The following is a 21,912-nucleotide window of genomic DNA, read 5'->3' on the forward strand; positions in this document are numbered from 1 at the left end:
GAAGCAATTCGCGCTTTCCTCAAGACAGCCAGATTCCTCGGCTGTTCCTCCTTTATCACCGTTCGCAACTTCACAACCGACGCACAACTTGCATACAGCAAAAATACAAGCACAAATCGTGTCTAAGGCCTAACTAACTTAATGAGATCCGAGATTGGCGATCAATGATGAACTCCATGTTTTCCTGGTCCCTTTGACTTCTTTTATCGCCTGTTTCTCGTTGAGTATCCTGGAACTTGTTTCTAACATACGCTGCACATACAAGCGATCATCCCGCACTAGGACATAACGAGCAGCAGGCGACGTGAGAGTAATGTCCACTCAAGATGGCAGAACGCCTGATCAGGCAAAGCACACATCCGACAAGGACCTCGAATCGCAATTCAGGTCGAAGACCAACCCCGGCGACACTCTGACCGCGGTCAACTCAACAAGCTCACACACCCAGACAGAGACTGAGAAACCCAGCACTGCGACCAACGAAGACTCCAATGTGGTCTTCTGGGATGGGCCCAACGACCCAGAGAATCCGATGAACTGGTCACCGAAGCTGAAGGTCATCAACGTCGTAATAGTATCCACATGGACGCTTCTGACGCCTCTTGCTTCTTCGATGGTCGCCCCTGGTACACTTGATATCCTCACTGATTTCAACTCGACCAACATCACACTCGGCTCCTTCATCGTGTCGATCTACATTCTTGGTTACGCTATTGGACCACTGTTCATCGCTCCTATGTCAGAACTGTACGGTCGATTACCCATCTATCACGCCTGTAATGGTCTATTTGTCGTATGGTCGCTTGCCTGTGCCTTTGCACCGAATCTAGGAAGCCTCCTTGCATTTAGATTCTTCCAAGGCGCATTCGGTGTCTGTCCGCTTACCATCGGCTCCGGGACTATTAGCGATCTCATCCCGACTGAAAAGCGAGGAAAGTTTATGTCCGTCTATTCGATCGGTCCTCTGCTAGGTCCAGGTAAGCGATACCTTGGCATATCCCCGTTCACCACTGACATTACATTAGTGATCGGCCCCATCGCAGGCGCCTACCTCGTCCAGGGAGCAGGATGGCGGTGGGTTTTCCGAGTCCTTACCATCGCATCCGGCGTCATGACAGTCTTCACTGTCCTCACTATGCGAGAGTCCTACGCACCCGTCGTTCTCCGCCGAAGGGTCCAGCGCATGAAGAAGGAAACTGGCAACGACAAACTCCGATCCAAACTCGACTCTGGGCTTCCGCCACGAGAGGTGTTCCTCAGGGCTATTGTTCGTCCGACCAAGATGTTGATATTCTCCCCGATTGTCTTCCTGCTTAGTCTGTACATGGCAGTCGTCTACGGCTATCTGTACCTGCTTTTTACGACGATCACTAGTCTCTTCGAGCAGAGCTACGGCTTTAGCCAGGGCGCAGCTGGTCTTGCCTATCTGGGCATTGGTATCGGCATGATGTTGGGTCTGTTCGTATTCGGCGCAACGTCGGACAAGGTCGTGACATACCTTGCGAACAAGAACGGTGGAGAGCGGAAACCCGAATATCGATTTCCTCACATGATGATTGGTGCGGCCATGATACCTATCGGTCTCTTCTGGTATGGCTGGTCAGCTGAATATCGGATACACTACATCATGCCAATCATCGGTACTGGCTGGGTCGGAGCTGGACTTCTAGCAGTGTTCATGCCAGTCGGTACGTATCTCGTCGATGCGTTCACTGTCTACGCGGCGTCTGCCATGGCGGCGAACACCGTCTTGCGATCGTTGATGGGTGCGTTCCTCCCTCTGGCTGGACCGGGGATGTACAAAGCTCTTGGCCTTGGCTGGGGCAACTCGTTACTGGCATTCATTGCGATCGCGCTGTGGCCGGTCAGCTTGATGTTCTTCAAGTATGGAGAGAGAATAAGGAAGAGTCAAAGATTTAGAATTGAGTTTTAGTGTTTAGATAGACAGACCTGCCAACTTGGCAAATAATGTTCCTTTGTTCAGTTGTGATTGGGAGCTCGTTCGTGGTTGGGGTTTCAGGTTGTTCCTCAAGGTTGCCGATAGACGGACCTCGCCTTGCTTCGTCTTGAAACGGCCGTTTAGACTGCGCTGCGTGGTGTTGGGCAATTACGACCCTGTCATTACATATTCGCAGCCACAGCCTCCCCCGAACCTTACCCACCACATACCACTACATCAGCATCCATACAGTACAGTTCTAACAGCAGCGCGATATAGAAGCCAAGCCCTGGCTAGCACGACATGCATCCCAGGAATGCCTGTACCCAAGTGCAGCGGATCCATGAAACGTGGCGGTGGAGACATGCTATACCAGGCATCATTCTAGTTCACTCAAACCTTTGCAATTAATATTAGTAGTGCTTCCTTGAGATGCCTCGGATTAGCTGCTTCAAAACGTGGTAGCGCTGGGATCGAGTGCAGCTTTCCTTGACCGAGTCTCTAGATGGGGCCGAATCCACTTGTTTTGGACCACTGCACAGCGTCTCAAGCAACGGTTTTGAAGTCTACCTGACCGATCCGTCGGACGGCTGGTGACGGTACAGCGCGCAAGGTGGCCAGTAGTGGTCGTTTTGGATGCGTTTAGCTCGCTACCTCGACACCTTGTCCAAATGTATATGGTCCCGTTTCTCGCGTGTCAGCTAGTTGGATTAGCTTTCTCACAGGCCCGGCGTTTCGATGGCAGGGACCAGTAGGTTCACAAGCAAGCCAGTGCAGGAAAATCATTGGCCGGTTTTGCCCGCTTCCGGCTACTAGCTATTGCGGAGATCTCCGTCGGTGTATTCTGGGCCTACTGAATGCCTACAACGCTTAAGCTCTAGGGGTTATAATATGCATAACTGCCTTCGCAAGACAGGCCGAAGCGCCAGTATAGATTCCTATAAACACAGGCACCCTGGAGAAACAAAAGACAAGTACGTACCTGTTACTGGAACACTTGTTTCGACTCACCTTGTTCGAGCTGTCCATGCCATGACGGGTATCTGCCGTGGCCCCCACGTGGCCCTGCATTGATCAGTACCTTGCTTGTGGTCTCGGCGCCAATGCTGTATTTTACTGCACCGTCGTTCCAGCCACGCAGGCGATCGTTGTAAGGACTCATCCCTGTCACTTTTGTTTCCAGTCGCATTTTATGCGAATTCCAGTAAGCGGCTCCATCATCAGACCAGGGCCGATACTCTGATGCAGCCGGTGAGGATTAGTTGAGATGGTATCCGGTCTATGTTGTTTCCAGCACTGAGTGTGCTCTACTGTGTTACAGGACTACTCCTGGCCCAATCAGTACGCTTACTGCCTGCTGCGGACGAGGTTACAGCAGATCAGGCGTCCCCGGCCCAAGTGTCATTCATCGGCCGAGAGCGACCCAGACGGGCATATATATGTACCATACCATGCCAGTTATGCGACCCGCGACCTGACACTAAGTTCCAGCACAATGGCAACAACCACAAATATGAAGCCGATCAAAGTCTGGGTCTCCTGTGAGTAGCAACACAATATCTCCCAATTAATCTATGCTTACACCAGCGTTCAAGCATCGGGCCCAAACCCATGGAAACCAGTTTTGATCCTCGAGGAGCTCTCCCTTCCTTACACACTCGAGAAACTCACGTTCGACAAGCTAGTCTCGCCCGAGTACCGCCGCGTCAACCCCGTAGGCAAAGTACCCGCCGTGGAAGATCCGAACACGGATGTATTGATCTGGGAGTCTGGAGCGATCATCCTCTACCTGATCGAGCAGTATGACACGCAGCATAAGCTGTCTCACTCGACCGTGCAGGAGAAGGCCTTGTCGTATCAGTGGTTGATGTATCAGATGAGTGGGCAGGGTCCGTTCTTTGGACAGGCAGCTTGGTATGCAGTGGTTACGTCCCGTGTTCGTGGGTATAGCGATTAACATGGTCAGGTTTACTGTGCTTCATCCCGAGAACGTCCCATCGGCGATTGAGCGGTATGTCAAGCAAGTCCACATCGTACTTGGAACTCTCGACGGTGCACTTAAAGGCAAGACGTGGCTGGTAGGCGAAAAGTGTACCTACGTGGATCTTGCATTCTTCCCATGGAACGAGATCATACCGTTAGCGCTGGCATTGCCAGTGGGGGAGACACCTTTGTCGCAGTATGCGAACGTGAGCGCGTGGCATGAGCGGATGAAGCAGATGGAATCAGTAAAGAAAGTTTGGGCCACGAGACAGGCCCAGATGGATGCTGAGAATATGGGAGAGGATGGGTTGCCGAAGGATCGAAAGATTGAAGATATGGTGAAGTCGTTGGATGAGGCGAGTAAGACGTGAGGGTGGAAAGAGTATGAACAACTCAGCCTAGATCCAACGGAGACGGCTTTCTCCGGCTACCTAAACCGGGCGAGCCAGTGCGGAAGATGTCGATCATTGCAAGAATTTCTGGATTTACTATGCCTAGGCTTTAAGTATCACGGGGATGTCCGGTGGTACTCGCTCGGTGTACTAAGTGCCTAAACCGCCCGCAGCCAGGTCCAAAATGGCAAGGACGGCTGACTATCAGAGACATGGTCGCGCTCTTCTCCGGGAATTAGCATACGCCCGTGGCGCTCAATCGTTCCCGGCCTAGCTGCACCGTCGGGCTTTTCCGCACATGGTGTGTCGGACTGTATCAGTGAAACCAGCGATTTCCTCAGTGCACCATGGCAGCTCCTGTCGTCGGCTTGAACGTTACTGTGCCCTTGATCACCACGATCCGGCTGGCACTCAACATCAAATAGACAACACCGTACTCGCCATGCCCAGCACTACGATACCAGCCCGTACAGGCAACTACGTCTCACTCCAAGCAGGCCAAAGACTCAAGCTTACCAACCCTCACGGCAACCAAGTCATTGACTTCTGGGCATTTGTCTTCAACAGCAACACCACCAGCGACATCCCCACGAGCTTTGTGCGCTCAGCAGAAGCAGCTCCCACCCCATCGCCAGACAATGTAAACCCCTACCCCTTCCAAACCGGTATCCAATACCTCTCCGCATCCCGCACACGCTCCATCCTCTCCAAGCTGATTCCCTCAGCTGAGAGCCAAGACGTCCTATACACGAACAAGTCTCTCTCCCTCTTCACATTAGTAGAAGACACAACATCGGGTATCCACGACACATTATTCGGCTGTTGCGACCGCTTCCGATACTATAACCTCGGGACGGGCGACTACGAACACGGTAGCTGTGCGGAGAACATGCATGTTGCGCTGCGGAAGGCAGCGGCGGCGGGAGTGTTCGCTCCGGGCTCGATATCGGAGGAGTGGACGCCTGATCCGTTGAATGTGTTTATGAATGTGCCGGTGGTGACGGGGTTGGATCGTCAGGCGGGTGGAGGGAGGATACGCTGTGAACCGCCGGTTAGTAAGGCGGGAGAGTACATCGTTCTCAGGGCTGAGGTGGGTTGTGTGGCGGTTATGAGTGCTTGTCCGAATGATGCTATCAAAGAAGTGAATGGGGGCCACTGCACGGAGGTGGAGTATGAGGTGTTGTCGTGACTCGCATATCTCGTATAAAAATACTTCCTTGTTGAAGTACGAAACGCAGAAGAGCAAGAGTAAGGTGGTCGGAATAGTGTGGTACAAACGGATGGCCATGTCATACGTTGCGACTATACGACTGGTTCGAAGACATGGTAGGTGCTGTTCGCATGTTTCCAATTCGATACATTTGTTGCCCAACAGCCAGTATTGACACGAGAGAACTCCTGCATGAGTATCGCCAGTTCCGACTGGAAACCTACAAAAGTAGCGCTCGACCGAATCACAGTGTCCTCTACCACAGCTCCTGTCCGCTCCAGGCACCTCGACCTCCCATCTCATCCGGCGATTAATCGATATGTTCCTACCCGACTTGTCAGCATACGCTCCAGTTCCCACGGTACATCCGACTTACGCGTAGGAACAGCAAAAGCAAGAATCACCAATGTGTAGAACAGCAGTGTACCCAGAAACATCTGCACCATTTCCACGGCGTCCCTGGGGGTTACCCTTTGCGAAGCAAAGTGCACCATTGAACATAGTGCAAAGATACAGGTGACATCGAAGTCATTGAGACTTCCATTTGGCAGGATTGCGTTGGTCAGCTTCGTGAGTGGGAGCCAGGCCAGCCAGGGACCTTCTTGACGGATTGGTTGACGGATTGGTCGGATGGTGGATGGTCTGCGAGGCATATCCATGATAAGTGTTTGGTAGAGTGATCTGTGATGGCGTGTTATAGGGACAGCGATGATGGCAACTCGGAGCGAGAGAGATGATTTGCTTCGATTGATTGGAATGGATGATACTGATACAAAGAGTCATCCTGACTCTGGTGTCTGCAAGCGCATGGCATGCTGTCTGGGTCCCACTTATGCTCCTTTGTTCACGCTTGACCCTGTCGGTCTACCATGATCCACGAAAGTCGTGCACGGACCATGTAGCTGATTGTTTTGAGATTGCTGGTGCACTGTTGTGTCGGTCACGATGGTGAGCAAAATGGAAATGTGACGATCGATTTTGTTGTGAGTTCTAACTACGATGGTGGCAATGAATAGGTCATGTAGGAATGATGGTATTATTGTTGTTCGAAGCTCATGTAGAGCGCTTCCAGCTAAGACTTCGTGTGCAAATCTTTAACGAACTATTCGTAGAAATGGTCGTCGAGTCTGTTGCATCCAGCTCCCTGCTCTGTGCTTGTGATAGAGCGGGTTCTGGCCACGTGGGCGTCCTAGAACTTTACACGTCTGACCGTTCACTCTGGCGAGCTTAAAGAACTTCAGCTTAGAGATGTCTCTGCTCCTGAAGTCGTTTGGTGAGTCAGATGACCAGACTGTCACACCTTCTGGTGTGCCATCCTTGATCAGTCTGCGACCTGCTGCACACGGCGCTGGCAAGCTCCGGAGCAGAGCCTTCGCTCTATCGTAAAGCGTTGACATATTGCGATGGAGTATGTGGACTTCGGTCATGTGAGCTGTAAAGCGCATGAGATCAGATATCAGCGCACGAAGTTCTTGCTTCACGGCTCGTCCGCGGATCAAGTCGGAGAAGTTGCGGGCCAACATAGCGAAGTCTCCGCGACAGCTCGAGGCCCAACAACCTCGTGTACTACCACGAGCAGTACTAAGACCGAAGTCTCCGAGTACGATGGCTGGTATCTTGTTTGCACCCATGTTGTGCAGGAACCAGTTATTAGAGTGGCCGTCATTGTGGGTAAAACCTACTCTGTGAAGTTGCAGCATAGTGTCAATGGTTGCCATCAGCCAGCTGCACATCCACTGTACTGGTATGCCCCTCCCTAACCTGCGTGAACGCCCATCCATCTCGTTTATTGTGCCACCATTGTAAAATGTCCAGTATGTTACTTTGACGACGTGGGCAGTTTGTGAATTCATGTATGTGAGCCAACCTCGCAATCTGGCCACGTTTGGGATGCGGCGTATTTCGAAAGCATTGCAGATCTCGTCCCTGCCGTCTCGTCCACGTGAGCCGGCCCGCAGATCTTCTTTTCGAATGTAGTACTGGCCGTCGGCAATACAATAAGCAAGCACGGCACAGCCGTAAGCGCCGGATCCGAGGAATTTGACGAGTAGAAAGCCTGGACCTTCGTCGAAGAAGATGGATTGATCGCTCATCTTAACTGTTGGCACCTTGCTAAGATAGACTCTGTGTAGTGAAGAAGATCTCCTAAGTTTGAGGTGTCTCGTCGTCAAGATTGCAAGAAAGTGAGGTCGTGTTCGAACTTGGAAATGTTACCTCTCCGACACGTTACCTCATTGCGTGGGACCCGTGACTATGTAGCCTCCTGGTGTTCGAGTGAACAGGAAGGAAACAATGGCCACGCGCAGGCAATGGATATCACAAAGTGGCACGAACATTCCTGATAGACGTCGTATTCAGGTGGCTGTGATACAAGGCTGTCATGGTGCCAAGCATATCTGCTTTCTGACAAAGCATTGTTCAACGATCAGTGTGGCCCTTTCGAGCTTGAGGGCACAATGAAAGGCATGTATTGTGGCTTTGTGAGCCTGACGACCTTTCAACGGCGCATTGTATTCTGCCACTTGTTCGCCGGGACAATTGGGAGATGCTCCTTTGTGTCTGGGACCTATATGAGAATAGTCAGCCTCGACGTCCGAGCTATACATTGCCAGTACAATCATAGCCAGTCTACTGGCAGTCTGTAGAGCATTGGTCTTCGCAGAGTTCTTACCCAACCACAAAGCCCACCAACGCGACTATCTTGCAGGTCAAGATCCGAGCTTCGCGCAAAATCAGCGGAAAGAGCTGCTCTGAAATGATGAGAAGAGTTCAGCGAGCTCCTAGCCAGAGGAGATCTGTTAGAAGCCAATACCAAGATGACAGAAGTGGACGCCCAAACCATCAGTCGCGGCCTGATGCGCGACCAACCCGGGAATCTTTGGAAGCGGCAGCTACGCGAGAAGAAGAGCGGGCGCGGATCGCCAACTTAGATCATCCTCTATCAGACTGGGAAGAGGAGGTGCAGTACAGAAACATGATGAACAGCATGTTTGGAGACCACAGCGCAACGGCTGAAAGAAGTGACCATGCTGCCGGCCAGTATTTCGGAGCTTCACAGCCAAACGGTAGTGAACATAGTCGACGACCTAGAAGGAGGCGGTCCGTGGATACCTTGACACCAAGTGACGCCAGTGGTGGTTACTACCGACCTGAGAGAACACGGACTCGTCGATCAGAGTCTCGATCTCGGCTAGGAAGCAGTTCTCATCGCGGCCACGACCAAGGGTCGAGCGGGTATGATCATCGCTACCAGCAGTTTCTTTCACATCGCCGGCCGTCTCAAGGATATACTGCTGACGGCTACCAATACGACCGAGCACCAGAACATCGTCAGCATGGCTTGAGTCGACGTGAGAGCCATCATGGTCTGCAAAGCTACCGAGACCACTGGTAAGTCAATTTTGTCGGTGAAGGTGCATAGGATAACTGAGACTGTTCAAAGAACCTAATTGACTGAATCTGAAAAGCGTAGTGTTCACGTTGGTGTGTTGTTGTTTAAATTGTGTTCACTGAATGTAGTTCGTTGTAATTCGATAGTTTCTCTGGTTTCTCTTCGAATTTCAAGGTTGTGTATCTGTTCGGGACTGTTTTCGCGAATCAAATTGAATTGATTGATCCATGTAAAGTTCGTCTCATCCTTGTGAGGATGCGTCTGCCGATGCATGTTGTTCTGGGGCGCGTTCCTCGATCGATGTGCCATAACACATGTGTCGCTTACCGTGGCTGTCAGTGGCGACCATCTACCACATGCTCAACCAACAGCACAGATGGATGGGTCACCACAGATGAAGTTGCAGTTTGCCCGCCTAAGCGGGCCTAGCCATCAGCTTCCAGAGAGATTCCTTCACCAGCGAATTCCACTGTAATTCACCGGCCCACATTGTCGACCAAGTTCGCTGCAGCTAGAACTATAGCGTTCTACCTCTCGTACAGAAGCCGGTGCCTGATAGATGAAATGCAGAGACAACGGCTTTTTGATGTTGCAAGCGATATCACGACATTGTTAGAAGAGCACTCGTCAACGAGGACTTGCAGCCTGTAGACTTGATCAATGGCGGAGTTCAAGTTATGGCAGGTACGCCGAAGACCAATACCTTAGTCTCTGAGACGTTGCTGGTCCTTGAGTTCCCTATGCCGGACACATCCATTTGCTCAGTGTGTACACATGGAGCTTGCCGACGTCTACAGCTGATAGGCGTCTAGTAAAGCTAGGACCAGGATTGATGCCACTAAGCACTGAATATGGGACGGTCGAGTCTGAAGCTGGAGGTAATGACAATCGAGCGCTGCAGCAATCTCATTTTAAAATATGCAAGTTTTATTATAATCTGAGTATCGCTCTCACCGTAACTGCATGGACCAAAAATTCATCCGGCAGTGGACGTGCTTCACAGTTATTTTACATCTGCACACCAGCTCCAGCTGCCAGAGCACCACCTGTATAAGCCTCCATCCACGCAGCATGGCTCGCAAACTGTTTCGTGCTAGGGCATGAACCACATGTCGGTGCCTGCGCAAGTGCCGCAGTCTCATAAACAACCCACAACCCGATAGCGCACGGATTCCAATCCTGAAAGTAGTACAGATAGCTATCCGGGCTGCTCAACTTCCAGCTCATAACACCACCTCCACCGCATGAACCCGACCATACTTTGTAGGCGTTACCTGGCTGAGCGTTGCTGACGGTGACGAGGGCATCTGCTCCGAGGGGTGGCTGAGTGTTGCCGGTGGTTGCATCTGTTGCGCCAGTACCGTATGCGTGTTGGACGAATTCGAGAGTACCTGGCCCTTCGGTGCTGGTGTTGTTGCCGTTCCATTTGTAGTCGGAGGTGACGAGTTGATCGTGACGTGGGAAGGTGAAGTAGACGGAGCATTGTTGGTTTGCTCGAGAAGGAGGAATATCGAAGTTGAAGATTGTGGCACAGTCGCCTGGGGAGACATCGGCGAAGTAGGAGTGGCCAATCGCAACGCCTGAGTTGTTGATGGGTACGATCAGGTGAGGGAACTCGTAACTGCCCTCTGGTAGGTAATAAGGACAGGCTGAGGTATCTTGGGTTTTGAGGTCAGCTGGCATGGCAGTGACGCCGAGCACAGCTGCGGCAAATATGGTGAAGGTCTTCATTGTTGTTCAGTTTGGCCCTGCTGAGTTACCTATCTATTGTGAACCGACAGTGGGAGCATAAGACTTTATAGCTGTCTTTACACGTACACCGCTCAGCCCTTGTGATCCATGAAACACGGAACCTGGAGAACCAGTAATTGGATGCCGTATTCTCAGACGATCACTACCTGTTGTATGGGCTTTCTACTGTCGCTCGTCTGACAAATGTTAGGATCAGCGACCTCATCTGCAAGAAGGCTCGCTGACGACATCAAGTATGCCGATATTCCTTGGGCCGGAGACATCATACGCCTGCAACGCTTCCAAACTGATGGAGGCGCAATTCCACTGCGTATACTGATTGGTCAGATGCTTACTGGACTGTGCATCACAAGAGAGGACTAAATAGTAATCTCCTGTGCAACGTGCCGGCCCAAGCGAGGTTGGCGAGCCCACGGAAGTGGCTCGTGCACCGTGACGCAACATGTTGTTCGTATGCAACTTTTCATTACCGAAGAACGGCTGGCCACAGCAAAAGCATTCGTCCTGCGGCATGCTCTACGGCATCGTGAAGAGCATGCGCTGCGGTGCAACCTTAGCCCCTGTGCCGAGGTAATATCGAGGATCGTCCACCGTTCAGTGGTAAGTATTGAAGTCCCCCATATTGTGAATGCTGATGTCCATACGAGTCTTAACAGACGGACTTTCCTCGTCGCCTCTCATCGTCATATTGTTCACTGAAGGTATCTCAGCGTTCGCATCTTCTCTTTCAGCTGCAACAACTTTCCCGTCGCCATTAACTGTTGCTCCATTTGCAGCCACCTTCAATTGATGGGGTCCGGCCATGCCAGATGCCACGGCACGTCGCGCTTCAGCTTCGACTTTGAGTCTTTTTGTCTGACCACGTATGCGCTCGAGATGATCGAAGTAACCTTGATCGACTGGAGTGATGTACGTTCCACAGAAGACTCCAACCTCGAAATCGGAAGGAGCATTGACAGCTTCAGATTCTTTGGCGGCCATCCTGCAGGCCTCTCTCAGATCTTCGAGTGATTGATAAATCACGCTGTCTGCTCCGATATGCTTGGCGATGGCAGCTGCACCTACATGATTGTGTGCTACCAACTCATTTGGTGATGCCAAATCGATACCGTAGATATGAGCATGAGTAATTGGTGGTGCACAGCTTGCAAAGTGCACCTTCTTAGCACCCGACTCGCGTGCCATGGTCACGATCTCATGGCTGGTTGTGCCTCTGACTATGCTGTCATCCACAAGTAAGACGTTCCGATTCTTGAACTCAATGCTCATGGGATTAAGCTTCCTTCGTACGCCCTTGACACGTTGCTGCTGCTCAGGCATGATGAAAGTTCGGAAGACGTAACGATTCTTGATGAAGCCACCAGTGTACTCCTTGCCAAGCTCTTTCGCCACAACGGCTGCCGAAGTGACAGATGTCTCGGGTATCGGGATAACGACGTCAATCTCGTCCAATTCTTGTTTAGTCAATGCCCTTCTGATGTTTCGGGCGAGCATGACACCCATAGATTGTCGGCTTCGATGAACGCTGATCTGATCGATCACCGAGTCTGGTCGCGCGAAATACACAAATTCGAAGATGTCAGGGGCATACGCCTTTTGTTCCTGAACTTGTCTGAAGTGCGGTTCACCACCCTTCTCGATAATCACAGCTTCACCTGGCTGGATGTCTCTGATAATACTGAAACCCAGCTGCTCAAGAGCAACCGATTCGGACGCCATCATGTAATCATGACCTTCTCCATCTGATGATTGTCGGGAACCTAGGATCAGAGGCCGAATGCCGTAGGAGTCCCTGAAACCGATGATGCCGTAGCCAGCAAGCATAGCAGTGCATGCCCAACCACCTTTGCATTGATCGTACATTCTGCCCAACGCCTTGAAAATATCGTCTTCATTGACTCTTGCTTTGCCTGTCTCATTCAATTCATTGGCGAAAATGTTCAGCATCAGCTCGGAATCCGAGTCTGTGTTGATATGTCGGTGGGCGTTCAAATCGAGGTATTCTTTCAGTTCTGGCGCATTGATCAGGTTGCCATTATGTGCCATGCATATGCCGTAAGGACTGTTCACATAGAATGGCTGTGCTTCTGCGTTTGCGCTGCTTCCTGCCGTAGGATATCTGAGATGCCCGACACCCATTGAACCCAGCAGGTCTGCGACTCTCGAACCGTCTTGGAACACTCTTGCAGCCATGCCATTTCCTTTGCACTGGTAGATCCGTCCGCCTGCTGCACAGGTCGCAATGCCACAGGCATCCTGACCTCGATGTTGGAGGAAGTACAGGGCTTCGTGGAGGTCGGCCGCTGCACCGTTCGAGGCCGTATTGGCCAAAAGAAGTGCTAATATGCCACACATTGTGCTGCACGAGGAGTTGTAGTATTGTTCCTGGTCAAGAATCAGCAACTAGCTATGTTGTGCTGACGAGAAGAACCAAGTAGGGTGGTATGGGCTTTCAGGTAATGAAGTATCAACAAAGGTATTCTGAAGTCTAACATCTTTATTTTCGTATTGCGATCATCAAAAGAGCCTCCAGATTGCTCAGTAAGCAGTTGTACTTACCGGAAATTTTTTTTTGGTATGAAAGAAACTGAGGGCGTCGAGGTCAGGGTACACAATCTGAACGACAACGATTTGAACTAATCCCAAGGCATTGCAGTTGAACGGGGCAAATACTGTCCAGTACGGAGTTGACTCTATCGAACTTGATCATTTTGTTAACTACTGAAGCAAAGTCAAGTTCTGCTATCGCGTGTATTTAGGAAATTTCCACGCGGTTCATCCGAGCAAAAAGTCGTTACGACCCCGCTACCGGCAAGATCTCCCGGTCGTGCTTGCTCCGATTGGTTCGCTCTACCTGCTGCTTGCGAGAAGCATCTGAGGTGGTCCTGTTTCGGAGCTTTAGAAAGGAAACAACAACGACGCGTGAATCGTCTCCAGATGTAGCTCATGTAGCCGTCGAATTATTCTGGAGGATGCGCCTTCTCCTAGCGCATGGCTGCGATGTGTCGTATGGCTTGTCTTGGTTATATCAGAATCTTCATATGCTGCTTCACGTCCTTCCATGTGTCAGCGGAAAATTGAGCGATGAATGTCCTGTACCTTGGTCTTTCCTGGGTCACGAACATGTCTCACAGAAAGCATTGTTGCCCAGACGCCAGACTATGAAACCAAAAACGCCTTGACCACAATTGACGGCTAATATCACAAAGACAGCGGCACCCTATAAGCAAGAGGTTTTTGATGCTCTGTCTCGGGAGTCGACGTTTAGGATTGCCAAGTCTACAGCCGGAGACTCCTGCAAAAGAAGACAGAGAGATGGTCAATACTGCTTCATGAGGTACTTCAAGTCCCATCTCGCAGCTTCTTCAGCTTAGACTCTGCAAAGCACGCCTTGAGTGTTGGGCAGGTGCTATGGTAAGCCTTCGCTGGTGAGTAGAAATGGCGACAACGACCCAGAAGGTCCGCAATGGCAGGCGTTGTCCAAACCAGTCACTTTCACATTATGTTCTTCTCGCCCTTCTGCCTAAGTTCTTCGCCCGGGTCTTCAGCTTGACTTTCACTTGACAATTCCTTCACCACCAACACTAGCTGAGATGCCTGCTAATGCTACGAGCCGTACTCGAAAACGTACTGCTCGACTATCTGCATCACAACCATCGATCCTTTCACATTTTGCTGCTAAATCATCACAGGACCAAGCTGTCGTTGTTCTTGAAAATGAGCCCGTAACAGACATATCCAACGCCAATTCAGTGGCTATGACCAAAAGTGTCCCAGACGGAGCAATAGTGGTTGACCTCGAGGACAACCAAGGTAGCACAGAAGCTCTAGACCCACGATTCTCACTTCCACGAGGCTTGAAAAGACGCTTCCAAGATCTGAGCCTCGAGCTAAGCAACACACCCTCCAACAGTCAACGTCCGCGTGTGGATACAAGACCGTTAAAGAAGGGAGGAGAATTCGTGAAGAGACAGAATACATATTTGGCAGAAGACTTATACACCAGTGGTCACGCGGCCTTCCAAACAGAAACCGCCTTTCACAACGCGTTCACCAGGCCGAATGCAAGTCCCCAGCCTAGGAACACCAGAAAAGGGGACGAGGAGGTGATACAACCGGATACGAATACACATATTAGGCGTCCGTCAACAGCAGTGCCACGTGGTAGAAATACCCAAGTTATCGAACTAGACGATGATTCCGCTACCGATGAGTCAGATGATGAAATTCAGATCAGTGGTACACAGCAAGCTACGAAGACCAAGAAGCCGGTCCTTATACGCAGAGTTCTTGATCCAAGCAGGAAAGCCATCCACATAAACAGACTCACCGGTCCCAGGCTGAAGCCCGGCACAGTTGTTGAATTCGCAGACGGTACTTTTATGAAAATCCACAAGATTTACGAGGATAAGAAAGAGGGTCATCTACTAATCGGGTATGTCTACACACGAGCAAAAACCTTTGGCCCAGAGATGCCACACCAGAGAGACAGTCTTCTGTGGAGATTGACAGAAGCGAGCAACGAACCTGATACACGGATACCCCTCTCTTATAGGTCCGGCGAGCTTGTCAACGAAGTGGTCCAGAAGGTGAGAACAATGACCGGAGAAGACCAGGCAGACCACGGACTCTGGCGGCGGTCTATTAAGCATGTTATACGAATTCGTCAGCTTCACATCACGAACCAACCTTACGATGATGTGAACTGCCTCACAACCAGCCATATCTCGCAAGCAGGCACTACGTTGGCTAAGGTGGAGAAGCAAGGCGACTTAACCTGCAGATGGAAAGATGTCACCGTTCACGATCGGTATGGTAAGTGGCAAGAGCAGCGGCTAGAACGACCTAGCGAAGATGAGATTGACCGACACTGGGTCGATGAATCCGAGGTTCTGCGAGAGACTTGGCGTGGCTATACGCCGCCTCTCAAGCAAGATACGGATCCTATCCTCCTCTGTGATGGATTTTGTGGTGGCGGTGGTGTTTCCTCGGGTGCTAAACAGGCAGGCGTGTTCATAGCCATCGCATTCGACCACGAGGGCAACAAGATTGCGACTCACCAAGCAAACTTCCCGGATTGTCAGAGCATGGTCATCGCTGCCGCAGAATTCCTAAAGATCGCTCAGAAAGAAGGTTGGCGAGTCGACATCCTCCACCTAAGCCCACCTTGTCAACCATTTTCGTCGGCCAACACCACACCAAACATGGAAAAGAACGAGCGTAATACAGTACCTCTACTTGCATGCTCAGATATCATCAAAGCACTCCGACCACGCGTTGTCACGGTAGAAGAAGCACCGGGTATCGTCAGCCGCCACCATCCTTGGTTCTACGCCCTACTCGAGCAGTTCACGAGCCTAGGATTCTCCTTGCGATGGTCCAACATCAAATGCTCAGAATTCGGTGTACCGCAGCTCAGGCGCCGTTTCATCATCATAGCTGCAGCGTATGTTCATAAATTGAGCGTTACTAACCTACCGATCACTAACAAGTCCTAGTCCTGGCGAGACCCTCCCAGACATGCCTTCCCCAACTCACCTCCCAGGTGCTGTCTCAATTGCTACGGTTCTCGATGCCCTTAAGCGCGCCAACCGAGAATCGCCGCTCACTCACCACAATACATCTATCCTCTTTCCGAGACCTAAGCCTGCGTACGATCCCAACACCCTCGCCAAGACGATAACCTGCGGCGGTGGCCCAGGCAACTACCACCGTAGCGGGCTAAGACAGTATACACCACGCGAGTTTGCAGCACTCCAGACATTCCCACTTCGGTACAAGTTTGGACGAACCAATGATGGGAAAGAGCTCAGTGTGACGGAGTTGAGGACGCAAATCGGTAATGCTGTTCCTCCATTAGTTGCGAAGGCAATTATGGAGAGTGTAGTCAGAAGCCTTAGAGAGTCTGACCGAAAGAGATCGGGAAAGGTGCAAGACGAGGTACAGAATAATGTTATCGTTCTAGACTAAGAGGAGGGGTGGCATCTACATGCACCAAGGAGGAGAAGATGTCTGATGAGTGTTCCTATCTTTGCAAGAGAAGGCAGCAATTTGATGATTCAGCGAGGAAACCATATCTCAGCTTACGGGGCAACTTCAACTGGGAAATTACTGTATATGGAAAAAGTCTCAACCAGTACGGATACAGTATTAGGATTGGCAACGCTCGCTCAATTACACAAATTACAAACATGAAAGGCTCAGCGTGAATCAATACCGCGCACTCGTCCTTCGCCGCCTCCTCTCCTCTCGCGCCCTCTCTCTGTCCGGATCCCTATAATCATCAGGGCCCACACTATTGCCCCTCGTCCTCCTCTTATGTCTCCTTTCTCTCCTACCATCACCATCCACATCCATCTCCCCATCAACCGGCACAGCAAAATCATCCGGCGCAGGACCCATACTCCGCCGTTTAGTGTGCGTCGTATCCCTACTCATTGGTCTTGCTCCGCCTCTGCTCGTCGGTCTCATACCGACACCGCCACTCGCCATCGGAACCTCAGCATTCCCATTCATACCACCACCATGATACTTCTTGCTCTTCCTCTTCCCACTCGGCGGCCGCATAAACCGAATATACTCCTCCACAGCCTGAAACTGCCTCAGCAACGCCAATTCCGTCTCCAGCAGCACAGCCTCCGGTATCCTCGTCTGTCCCTCATGCTCTTTACTCCCCCTGTAATTCCACACGACCATCATCCCATCACTCAGATTCCCACCTTGACCCTGTGCTGCGCCGCCAATGGGCGCCTGTTCCGGCTCAAACGTCCAGTCTGCGAGTGCGGCGGGGTTATAGTCTCCTCTATCCTGTGGACCTGGACCCCTCAGGCCTATCCTCGCACGGACACTCGCATGAATATACTCATTCGTGTTCTTCAGGCGTTTCCCAATAAAGCGCCCGGAGTTCGGATCAACGCGCTGGTAGCACCCCGGCGTCCTAACGCGGCGCCCTGTAAGACTATACGCCCCTTTCAGACTATTATAGATCTCCCCGAAAGACCACCACCTTGGCCTCTGCGATGTATCCCTATAATACTCCCTCTGCGCATCAAGTTGACTCACTAGAAAATCCGGCCTGAAATCCAGAAACGGTTCAAGCCGCGACATCATCCACGCGAGCGTGATGTTTGCCAACTCCTGGTCGTCGTAGCCACCTCCTATGTTGGAATGGACGCCAGGGAACCAGACTTGCTTCAGGTTCGTGGAGTTGTTATCTGCTTGTTTCTCCCATAGCGCTGGTGTGAATGGGGCGCGTTGCTCGTCGAGCGCGAGGGCTTGAAACGCGTTCTCGATGCAGGGGTGGATGCGCGTGTCGTCGAATTGGTAGTCGCGCATTGTTTTGTCGCGGCGCAGGGCGTTGAGCCAGGGGGTGCGCGGGATGCCGAGGGCGCCGACGGTGTCCCAGACGCAGAGGGCTTTGATGGGGATGCGCGTGCGTGTTAGGCCCTGGCGTTCGAGTTCGTGGACGTATTGTGGGGAGAAGGGTGGTTTGTCGCGGAGGGGGCTATCGGGGAAGGGCGAGGTGTAGCGATCGTCGGACTTGTGTTCGTAGTCTTCGAAGATCTCGCTGAAGTGGGGGAGCCCCCTGCGGGTGAGGAGGCCGAGGTCGCCGATTAGGCCGCCGACGCTGCGGGCGGTGAAGGCGCCGCGGCTGAAGCCCATTAGGAAGATCTCGTCGCCGTCGCGGTAGTTGGTGGCGAGGTAGGTGTAGGCGTCGCGGACGTTTTCTTTGAGGCCGAGGCCTGTTGCGCCGCCGACGATGCGGGAGAGGCGGCCGCCGCTTGTGCCGACGCCGGCTTGGTAGTTGACTACTTGGGGGATGCCGTCGCGGGAGGTCTCTTTGATGGCCCAGCCCATTCTGCTTACGTTTGAAGGGGGTTGTTTTTGTCCGTTCATTATGCCGTTGTCTGCGTCTAGCCAGGTTCCGTCGCATGTGATGATCAGTCTCTTTTTGGGTCCCATAATTGGTCTTGCGGCTGTGCCGGGCATGGGACCGAGGGTTGCGCTCAGTGGTGGTGGTTCGGCTCTCGAAGGTGCTATTGAGAGGGTTGATTGTGCTCCTGTGTTTATTGGGGGGACGTAGCCAGGTGGTGGGGAGGGTCGAAGTAATGGGGCAGGCGCGAACGGCGATGCGGAGGGAGGGACTGCGCCGGCAGGTGCGAATCCGCTGGCGTAGGAAGCACGACCGGGTGGTTCCATCACTGGGTTTTCCGCCTTTGCTTGCTTTTCATTGCAGTGGCTTAGATACTTTTTTCACTTCGTTATCTTTGCCAGGTCGCATGCGCCTGAATGGATCGTATATGCCCACAGCGAACATCAGCTGAGAAAGCGCGAGATACACCAGGGACTCGGCCAGTCGCAGTCACGTCGGGTCTATGAGGCTCTTTTTGGCTTGTGATGCAATTCCAGCAGGCATCTGCAGGTCAATGCGATCACTTTTGGGTGAGAAGATCGATTGTTTGGTGTTGCCAGCCATCGTATTTTCTGGTTGACAGTTACATTGAGTGGGCTGGAAGTGCTTTGCGACACTCGAGAGCGCCAACGACATCATTCGTCGCTACCCGAGCCGCTAATAATAGCACGGCTGTGCCCGAAGCTCCACCCTTTGCTGGGTAGGATCTAGGCTGGACCGCTTTTGGGCATACCGCACATCTCGAAGGTGTGAAGGACATCAGTTGATTGACTTAAGGGGCCACGGTGCGTGTCCGACCTCAACTCTCGGTTTCGAACGGCCAGTGTGAATGGACCGGGAGAAGAAGACAGCATAGATCAGGTGCCAGAGATTCAAGTGGAAATGGCCGAACGTCGCGATCGCTACTCGAAGGTAGAAAGACATTCAAATGTTCGACGTGATGGCATGTTTGCATCTTGAACCTGCGGGCTTCACTAGGATGCTACGTCGATGACTGACATTCCTTATCTTTCCTCATGTCTGGCAAGACTACACATAGAATACTGCGAATGTTGGAGCTGTTCATTTCTCCGGTTACTGCTTCCAAAGCACGCTTGCAGACCAGATCTACGAATCAGCCGCAACAGACCAGAACTGGAGCTTGACTTGTATCTAGCGCCAGATGAGAAAGCACCATAGCAATAGGGTAAGCATGATATCGCCTACACCTGGTTCACTAGCGACAGAGAACCAACAGCTTAAAAGCCGCGAATATCAGGACCTGCAAAAAAGCCATTCTCATGACTTCCTTGTTGACGGCTCTGACTTGGCGGATGGGGTAAGATCCTCCGTTGGTGTACATTGGCCATACAGCCAGGCTACGAGGCCGAAGTCATGGAAGATGATCAGGGGTAGAGACGTGATGTGTCCTCATCTTGAGAGTCAATCTTGTGTGTCTTCACGAATGCAATTTAACACAACGAGGATCTGATTCAGGTGATACCTATGGCACTCTCAGCGCTGCTATCAGTGGATGGTTCAATGGTGCTGGAGGGGGCCTGATGTTTCGCAGCGGTTGGTACCACGCTAAGCTGACCCAGGGTACCAAAATCCTCTCAACGATGACTACATAAGCTTCAAACCCCCAGCAATGAGCCTTTCCGAAACAGCTGAGAGTTACACGATCTTCTCTATTCCTTCGCATCTTCATACAACGGCAGATTCGCTTCAGTACGAGCTAGCAACATATATCACCCTCTGCAGCAGCCATCCCAACCAGCCATGGATAACACTAGCATCGCAGCAGCTTTCCTGGAAGGTCTCGAGCAATTCGATCAACTTCAACTTTGTACCCTGGACAAGACGCAGGCGGATGCTGTCTCGAATCTGAAATCAGTACTGAAATGCCTAGCCCTGACCATCTACATTCTCCTAGGCATGGGGACGATCTTCACCTGTTACCACCCTGGAAAGATAGGCCCTTTTCTGTCCCAAGCAGTCGAAGCATTCACTTCTGCCTTGAAAATACGGTTCCTCTGTCTGTTCATCAAGACCGACGATATTCGGGCAATGATGAACTTCGTGGACTTCCTCGAGTACGATGAAGAGGGCGGGGTGCCTTGGCAGATGAAGTGGCAATTCTGGTTCGCTACTGATCGGGGTAAGCGCTTTCACCGATGGCGCGGTATCGTCCATTGGATGTGGCGTGCCATAGGGACTTTTGAAGGAACGATATGGCTGGAGTGCAGGAGGACATTCACAACGCATGTGGAATATTTTATGCAGCAGCTCATACAGCGTGACGATAAGCCTGGCCGGCGTGGCATGGTGTCTCGACGTAACAGTGATGGACAGTCAGTGACCCAGTTCCAGTATCACGCCGCTCGTCGTCAGTGACACTGTCCTTGTATGCCTCCAATCAGCTTGCGTTGCGCCCTATCTTCTCGATCCCAGCTTTAGACTCAGAGCACTCAGAAATGCACTCAGAAATCCATAAGAAACTTTACCATATCAACAGTCAACCATGGACATACAATTCGACATTTTCGAACTCTACTGGGAGAACCACCCATCCTCCCTTCGGCTTCACCGCCTACTCGGCATCTGGGAATGGGGTTTCCGTCGCCACTTTTCTCTTTTAGCACGAATGGATCGTACCTCCAAGCGGTGCCCACGACGATTCGTGGAGGACTTCCTGCAGGAGTACTGGTGCTCGGCCAACAGCCGTACCTGCGGGACCCACTGCTCGGATCAAAGATGGAGCCAAGAACTGCTCAAGCAGCTGTCCACGAAACATAAAGCCCAATGGAGTAGATTGGCTGTGGCAGCAGTATAAATCCGCAGCCTTGGCTACGGATCAGACAGGGGTTGCTAGAGCCATCAGGCGGGCGATTGAGGCGTGCCGGAGAGCTGCTGAATGTCCGTGCGCAAGGGCGGATGCGCTTTCCACCATATGGTCTGCCTCGCTCAACGAGCCAATTGCTGCCCAAGTGCAAGTCCGGCCTCCACGAGACATCAACATTCACGCACACAAGCCTGAGGTACCACATGTCAGCCAGATCGAAGCACCGGGCATCAAGTATGTCACAAGTACGCCACCGACATAACCAATATCCATTATATGGTTATACGGCATTAGTCATCTCTGTCTCTGTCAGTTGCGGAAGGAACGACAGAAGTACAGCCCGAAATGGAAGGACAGAGAGAAGACTCGAGCCCAGAATGTGCTTTGGAGGTGCTGTGGTTGGTTGCCGGGCTCAAGATCGTCCATCCGCCAATCGACATGTGTGCCCATGAGAGCGTCGTGAGCATGATCACAGGTCAGTCGCTGGCATTTATAGGTACAGTAATACG

The 21,912-nt window shown here is 51.8% G+C and overlaps 8 protein-coding genes across 8 annotated transcripts; 5 read left to right on the forward strand and 3 right to left on the reverse strand.

Moving 5' to 3' along the window:
- Positions 1-313: 313 nt before the first annotated feature.
- Positions 314-1,933, forward strand: PMZ80_005621 (uncharacterized protein; the record flags this gene model as incomplete). Its single annotated transcript, XM_064874039.1, has 2 exons — positions 314-977; positions 1,026-1,933. The coding sequence occupies 2 exons, from the start codon at positions 314-316 to the stop codon at positions 1,931-1,933; spliced, it is 1,572 nt and encodes a 523-aa protein (XP_064729761.1).
- A 1,519-nt stretch (positions 1,934-3,452) lies between these two features.
- Positions 3,453-4,293, forward strand: URE2_2 (glutathione S- transferase, nitrogen catabolite repression regulator; the record flags this gene model as incomplete). Its single annotated transcript, XM_064874040.1, has 3 exons — positions 3,453-3,480; positions 3,535-3,853; positions 3,906-4,293. The coding sequence occupies 3 exons, from the start codon at positions 3,453-3,455 to the stop codon at positions 4,291-4,293; spliced, it is 735 nt and encodes a 244-aa protein (XP_064729762.1).
- Positions 4,294-4,756: 463 nt separating this feature from the next.
- Positions 4,757-5,503, forward strand: PMZ80_005623 (uncharacterized protein; the record flags this gene model as incomplete). The annotated part of the gene is made up of 1 exon (XM_064874041.1): positions 4,757-5,503. The coding sequence occupies one exon, from the start codon at positions 4,757-4,759 to the stop codon at positions 5,501-5,503; it is 747 nt and encodes a 248-aa protein (XP_064729763.1).
- A 4,420-nt stretch (positions 5,504-9,923) lies between these two features.
- Positions 9,924-10,646, reverse strand: PMZ80_005624 (uncharacterized protein; the record flags this gene model as incomplete). Its single annotated transcript, XM_064874042.1, has 1 exon — positions 9,924-10,646. One exon carries the CDS (start codon positions 10,644-10,646, stop codon positions 9,924-9,926), a length of 723 nt encoding a protein of 240 aa, XP_064729764.1.
- Positions 10,647-11,261: 615 nt separating this feature from the next.
- On the reverse strand, positions 11,262-13,022 carry ADE4 (amidophosphoribosyltransferase; the record flags this gene model as incomplete). Its single annotated transcript, XM_064874043.1, has 1 exon — positions 11,262-13,022. One exon carries the CDS (start codon positions 13,020-13,022, stop codon positions 11,262-11,264), a length of 1,761 nt encoding a protein of 586 aa, XP_064729765.1.
- A 1,238-nt stretch (positions 13,023-14,260) lies between these two features.
- On the forward strand, positions 14,261-16,637 carry PMZ80_005626 (uncharacterized protein; the record flags this gene model as incomplete). Its single annotated transcript, XM_064874044.1, has 2 exons — positions 14,261-16,113; positions 16,166-16,637. 2 exons carry the CDS (start codon positions 14,261-14,263, stop codon positions 16,635-16,637), a joined length of 2,325 nt encoding a protein of 774 aa, XP_064729766.1.
- A 240-nt stretch (positions 16,638-16,877) lies between these two features.
- PMZ80_005627 (uncharacterized protein) lies at positions 16,878-18,866 on the reverse strand (the record flags this gene model as incomplete). The annotated part of the gene is made up of 1 exon (XM_064874045.1): positions 16,878-18,866. One exon carries the CDS (start codon positions 18,864-18,866, stop codon positions 16,878-16,880), a length of 1,989 nt encoding a protein of 662 aa, XP_064729767.1.
- Positions 18,867-20,340: 1,474 nt separating this feature from the next.
- On the forward strand, positions 20,341-21,665 carry PMZ80_005628 (uncharacterized protein; the record flags this gene model as incomplete). The annotated part of the gene is made up of 2 exons (XM_064874046.1): positions 20,341-20,719; positions 21,424-21,665. 2 exons carry the CDS (start codon positions 20,341-20,343, stop codon positions 21,663-21,665), a joined length of 621 nt encoding a protein of 206 aa, XP_064729768.1.
- Between the last annotated feature and the right edge of the window lie 247 nt (positions 21,666-21,912).

The sequence above is a fragment of the Knufia obscura genome, assembly GCF_036327395.1.
Source record: "Knufia obscura strain CCFEE 5817 isolate CBS 148926 chromosome Unknown scaffold_6, whole genome shotgun sequence".
Classification (NCBI taxonomy): domain Eukaryota; kingdom Fungi; phylum Ascomycota; class Eurotiomycetes; order Chaetothyriales; family Trichomeriaceae; genus Knufia; species Knufia obscura.